Here is a 6555-nt window from a genome sequence, read left to right as displayed (position 1 = left end):
AGAGAGGGTCTGTGGCCGCTTTCTGGGCGCGCTACTTCCCTCGGCGGCGAGCCTCTGGGTCTCCTTACCCTCCCTCTGTCTCTTTTCCCCCTCCCTTTCGCAGGGGGCGGGCGTGAGGCAGCCGAGGCAGGATGTCTGTGCGCACGCGCTCTGGTAAATACGGCTGAGGAGTTTTGTTCCTCAGGCTTTTTCCGAGGAAGTCTGCACCAATTAGGCTCAGTCCGGGGAGAGCAAGCGAGCCGGCGGCGCAGCCGGCGCGTCTGGGCTGCTTCGCAGGGAGGGAGTGGGCGGCCGGCCGCCCGGCGGCGACCCCGGGCCCCGGCCGCCACCATGGGCTTCGAGCTGGACCGCTTCGAGGGCGACGTGGACCCGGACCTCAAGTGTGCGCTGTGCCACAAGGTCCTGGAGGACCCGCTCACCACGCCGTGCGGCCACGTCTTCTGCGCCGGCTGCGTGCTACCCTGGGTGGTACAGGAGGGCAGCTGCCCCGCACGCTGCCGCGGTCGCCTCTCGGCCAAGGAGCTTAACCACGTCCTGCCGCTCAAGCGTCTCATCCTCAAGCTGGACATCAAGTGTGCGCACGCCGCGCGCGGCTGTGGCCGGGTGGTCAAGCTGCAGCAGCTGCCGGAGCACCTAGAGCGCTGCGACTTCGCGCCCGCGCGCTGCCGCCACGCGGGCTGCGGCCAGGTGTTGCTGCGGCGAGACGTGGAGGCGCACATGCGCGACGCGTGCGACGCGCGGCCCGTGGGCCGCTGCCAGGAGGGCTGCGGGCTGCCCCTGACGCACGGCGAGCAGCGCGCGGGCGGCCACTGCTGCGCGCGGGCCCTGCGGGCGCACAACGGCGCCCTACAGGCCCGCCTGGGCGCGCTGCACAAGGCGCTCAAGAAGGAGGCGCTGCGCGCGGGCAAGAGGGAAAAGTCGCTGGTGGCGCAGCTGGCCGCCGCACAGCTGGAGCTGCAGATGACCGCCCTGCGCTACCAGAAGAAGTTCACCGAGTATAGCGCGCGCCTCGATTCACTCAGCCGCTGCGTGGCCGCGCCGCCCGGCGGCAAGGTAGGCGCCCACCACCAGCACAGACCCCCAGCCAGGCCCTCTGGTCCCCAGGGCGTCTCCCAGCCCCTGCGGGCACCAGGATGCCCGGAGCATCCCTGCCTCCCTCCTCTGGCACTGCTTGCCAGATATATCACCGTGGGCAGGTCGGGGAATCAGTCTAAACTTAGAAACTGTGGTCCCTACAGATTAGACAGCAGCTTCAGTGTTTCCGTAAAGACTGAAAGGAATCTGTGATCAGGGTAGAGTAAGAGTGAGTGTAGCTCCGAGTCAGAACTGAGCAAAGGCTTTCCTTTGGACCAGCTGCGTGATCCTGCGGAGGTCGCTTAACCTCTTTAAAGGGTGGGAAACTTGGTCGCTACACACATGACGCACAGGATAAGATACGACACACAGTGTGAACTGTATTCATGCACCCTGAAGAGTTCCAGAAAGAATAAATAGAGCCCACGGCCCATGTAGAATAAGAAGGTTGCCAGAGGAAAGGCCTCTGAAGCAAAAGCTGGATTCAGACATGGGCTTTGCTGCCAACTGGCTGGCTGACCTTGAGCAAGCTGCTTAAGCTCTCTAAAGTTGGAAAGTGTGGCCCTAGAGATGTGACACAGGGGGTGGGGTGGGGGTGTGAAACATAGCCAGGCCCCCTCTTTGGTATGCCTCCAGGGATTGAAAGAATTCCAGAAAGAATTAAAGGAACAGCCACAAGACATAAAGTAATAATTGATGGTGAGTCTTTGGGGATTAGAACTGTTTCCGAATCTGGGCTTTTGCTCAGCCAGCTGAGTGACTTTGCAGATGAACCTCCAGGTGCCTCTGTTTCCCTAAATGTAAAATAGTTTCTTTTCACTCATCAGGGAAAGACTATTTGAAAGAGATCTGGCGCAGTGCCCGGTGAAGAGTGAATGCTCAACAAGTGTTGCCTGCAATTATCTTTAACATCTTTACCTTGTAAGCTTTCCACTTGTCCTGGTAGTTGGTGTAATTCTAACAGGCACTGCTACTGAGGCTTGCTTTACTCTAGGCCTTATGCTTAGGACTTCTACTTCTCAGATGTTTTTTATTTAATCAAGTAAAGGAGGCATGATGCTTCTTGTTTTGTAGGTGAAGAAGACGGAGGCCCAATGAGGGCCAGTCATGTACCTCTGAGTCAGGGCTTTTCAGTGCCAGAGTTGAATTCTGAACCTGTGTATGGCCGTCTCTCCATCCAGAGCTCTTAACCATCCATCGGGTGGCTTCTCCGTGTAGCCACAAGTACCGTTTATTGAGGGTTTATTATGCCCCAGTGTCTGTGGCAAGCGCTCAGTACACATTATCTATTTAATCCTCTGAGATGCAGAAGGAGGCTTAGGTCATGGAACTTGTCCAAAGTCAAACAGTGACTCAGGGGACAGGGCTGAGATTCAGGTTATTCCTCAATTTGTCAGCCTTGGGGCCTTTTGACATTTTGGGCCCCCACATTCTTTGTCATGGGAGGTGGCCCTGTGCACTGTAGGTAGTTGAGCAGCATCCCTGGCCTCCACCCACTGGATACCAGTAGCACCCCTCCCCCACGTGGTGACACCCAGAAATGTTTCCATGTATTGTCTCGTGTTCTCTGATCAGGCACGGTCACCCTGTGAAAACCAGGGTTTCCCTGATGGCAAAGGCCACATTTTCAGCCACTGGGGAGGGGCATGGGGTATGTGGCTGCCACTCTTTTGGTTGCCTGTTTCATCTGTTGCAGCAGAGGAGCATGTATTTGCCTGAGGGGCCCCCAGGGGCCCGCCTGCATCTGCTTGCCTGTCTTGCCTCTCTCTGCCCTTTCCCGGCCCCTTTTCCCTGCACACACCAGGCCTGCAAACTTTCCAACCCCTCCCCGCCTCCACCCCATCCTGGCCCCGGCCTGTCTGTCAACTGCAGCCTCAGCAGCTGGCCGGCTCTGGGCGAAGGGCAAATATTTACAGCTCTGAGGCTCACCCGGGGACCGCACAGGCACACAAAAGACTGACGCGAGCCTGAGAGTCACCCAAGTAGAGGGCAAAGCTTGATCTTCAAGCAGGCGCCCTGTGTGGGGCGAAGGAGTTCCCGGAGTTTCTCCTGTTGATGCTGTCATCCGGACTTCCTGTGGAGTTTTAAGTGATGCTTATTTATAAATAAAGCCATTTACTCCCCTAGGGTTTATACATCCTTCATTGTTAAACTAGTTTATTATTTCTTCTTGCCTTTCTGTTTTCTTTCTGGAGTGTTTGGGTAAACCCTCTCTCAGAATCAAAAATATGAGACTTGAATCAAAACCGTGGATGTTTTTGAAGCTCTGGTGGGTGAGTCAGTAGGATAATCAGGGGTATTAAGCTTAGGGGTAAGATGTTGCTTTTTGAGCTTACAAGGAAAGTTTCCTTCTGGAGTTGGGGCCCTGCTCACGACTTTGATGGACCTCTTGCTGGGCTTGAGGACAGCCAAGAATGGCCTCTCCTGAAAGTGTCACTGGTTCATTTCTCTGACCTCTGAGCCTGGCCAGCCTCAGCCATGGCCTTAGGCAAGCTAGCTACTTTCCCCCTGAAGTTAACCCTCCTCAGTCACCCTGGTGGAAAGCTTTTGCTGTTCCTACATCTGTCAGACAGCCTCCTCCCACTGCAAGCTGTTTAAGAACTTGTTTATTTCATTGGCTGGACTCTCTGCTCCCGCTGGGTACTGTTTATTCTCTTCTAAAAGGCAGAAGGATTTATATTGCTTGGAAACTCGCATGCACAACACTTTTATTATTATTATTTTTTAAGCCCTATCATTTACCTCTCTGTTACAAGCTGAAGTAGGTAAGAAACACTCAGAAGATTTTTCCATACCCTTTCTTCAAGGCCTAGGACTTGCTCCATGATCTTGCATTATTTAAATAATCTTCGGTTTTGGATTTTTGACGCCAGTGGAACACTGAGAGTTTGTACCTACATAGGTATTGTCCCTTATGTTCTAAAATGTGCACTTAAAAAGGTCTCACCAAACCTTGACATGATTGAAACCACATGGACAGCCTGTTAAAGCAGATTCCTGAGTCTTAGCCTTAGAGAGTCTGACCCATCAGGCCTGGAGTGGGGTGTGAGATGCTACATTTCTAACAAGCTCCCAGGTGATGCTGGGCCAGCCATCACGTTCTGGGTAGCACCTCAGCTAGACAAAGCCTTGAGGCTCAAGTACAGGCGTAGACAAACATGCGTTGGTCTTCTCTACATAGTTATGATTTTACCGATCATTGTCTAAAGATCCCTTCCTGAATGTTTTCTGAAAGACGACGGTAAAGTTCTAAATCCACACTGCTTAGCAGTTTCATGAGAGGTAACCATAGCCCAGAAAGGCATCTTAATCTGAAGCCCCATCCCAGCTACAGCAGACTCGGTAATGCTATGCTTTGAGTATGTTAAAGTATTTTGTTCCCAGCCTCAGTTCCCCACCCTGACTTAAACACCTGAATCTAAGAACACAAGTATTCCACAGCTGAACACTTCTTTGGCTTTCTTGGAAAGGGAAAGGTCCAGACATAACTTTCCTTGGAATTGTTGAGAAACTTGAGACCATCTTGATAGCTTCTGCTCTTTTACCCCTCCATCCAGTCTGTTGTTAAATCTTGTTGATTTTATCTCCTAAACCCTTCTTGAGTCTGTTCACTGCACTCCATCAGATGATCTCCTTGATCCAAACCAGGGTTTCCTGACCTCTGCACTATCAACATTTCAGGCCGGATGATTCTGGGTTCTGTGTGTGATGTGGGGAGGGTGTTGTGTGTATTCTAGGACATTTAACAGCATCTCTGGCCTCTCCCTACTAGATGTCAGGAGCATCCCCCATGTAGTGACTCTCAGAAATATCTCTAGATACTGCCATTGTCTCGTACAGGGCAAAATCAGTCTTAGGCTCCACCACCATCTTCTCTTGCCTAGACCACAACTGCTCCATCTGCTGTCTTCTAGATCCCCTCCAATTACCCTGTGGCAATAATATCTTATAAATATAAATTAGCTGTTATGCTTCCTTAAACCATGCCGTGCCTTGAATTTCTCTGGGTGGACAGAAGGTCAGGCACGCTCTGGATCCTGTTGGCCTCCACCTGCCTGTACTCTTCTCCCCTTGAATCTTTCTCCCCAGGTTCCCTGGGCTCTGGTAGTTCTATGACTATGCCCCAGCTCCTTCCTGCCCCTGGCCTTTGCCCTTGTTCTTTTTGGAATAGTCTTTCCACCTAATCATATTAGGTAACCTGCAAGTTTTCTAACTCTCCTCTCATACCTGCTGCCTTTCTTTTAGCACTTAGGGTCTGCTCATTGCTAGATAACCTTTCTTTTAAATTTTGTTTTAATTATAGTTGATTTACATTGTTCTGTCATTACTGCTGTATAGCAAAGTGACCCAGTTATACATATATGTAATTTTTTCTCATTATCTTCCAACATGTTCCATCACAAGTGGTAGGCTACAGTTCCCTATGCTCTACAGCAGGACCTCATTGCTTATCCACTCGAAATGCAATAGTTTGCATCTGCTAACCCCAAACTCCCAGTCCATCCCACTTCCCCCCCCTCCCACCTTGGCAACCACAAATCTATGGTTGTGTCCATTGTCTGTTCATAGAACAGACATAGTCTCCATAGTCTATGTTCTCCAGACTATGGAAAACAGTCTGTAGTCTGTTCTCTATGTCCATGAGTTTGTATCTGTTCTGTAGAAAGGTTTATTTGTGCCATTTTAGATTCCACATATAAGGGATACCATGTGGTATTTGTCTTTCTGACCTAATTCACTTAGTGTGAGAATCTCTAGTTCCATCCACATTGCTGCAGATGGGATTATTTTGTTCTTTTTTATGGCTGAGTAGTATTCCATTGTGTGTATGTACCACATCTTCTTAATCCATACATCTGTCTTGGCCCTTGTGATTAGTGCTGTGGTGAACATAGGGGTGCATATATCTTTTTTTAATGAAAGTTTTATCTGGATATATGCCCAGGAGTGGGATTGGTGGATGATATAGTTCTATATTTAGTTTTCTGAGGTATCTCCATAGTATTTTCCATCGTAGTTGTACTTAACCTTTCCATCCTTCCTTCCCATGCTAGCTCAAGCGTCACTGCTTCCAAGAAGCTCTCTCTTACTTCACAGACCAGGTCTGGCCCCCTGAAACTCTCACAGTGGTGCTCCTCTGGCTGGGCCTTTATCATGGCTGTGGCTGAATGGTGGGAAGAGCTGTTTATTGTCTGTCTCCCCAGGGGACCTCAGGTGTGTTCTTTGGGGCTATGGCCTGGCACCAGGTCCATTACCATGTGCCCTATAAATTGTCAATATATATTTGTTCAGTGAATGAATTCAGGATTGAAAGGGCTGTCTTGTCAGCCATCCAAACTCTTCAGATTGCTGACCAAGAGGGATTACTCTTAAAATCTTAAAATGGAATGAGTGTTTCTGAGACTTGCAAGTTAGCAAAATTGTTTCCAGGTTTGAGGCAGGCATTCTTTTTGTTTCCCAAGATCCACCCAGATCAAATTG

The 6555-nt window shown here is 50.5% G+C and overlaps 1 protein-coding gene across 1 annotated transcript in view; it reads left to right on the top strand.

Annotated features, from left to right (window-relative positions):
* The first annotated feature begins 217 nt into the window (after positions 1–217).
* Positions 218–6555, top strand: part of PDZRN3 (PDZ domain containing ring finger 3) — a 243393-nt gene continuing 237055 nt past the window's right edge. The window contains exon 1 of the mRNA XM_047779248.1: positions 218–1053. Within this exon, the coding sequence (XP_047635204.1) occupies positions 331–1053 (723 nt within the window). The 5' untranslated portion in view covers positions 218–330. The remainder of the gene's footprint in view (positions 1054–6555) is intronic.

This window comes from Phacochoerus africanus, chromosome 1 (assembly GCF_016906955.1).
Source record: "Phacochoerus africanus isolate WHEZ1 chromosome 1, ROS_Pafr_v1, whole genome shotgun sequence".
Classification (NCBI taxonomy): domain Eukaryota; kingdom Metazoa; phylum Chordata; class Mammalia; order Artiodactyla; family Suidae; genus Phacochoerus; species Phacochoerus africanus.
The sequence above is the reverse complement of the archived record's forward strand: the minus strand, read 5'-3'. Positions and strand labels throughout refer to the sequence as shown.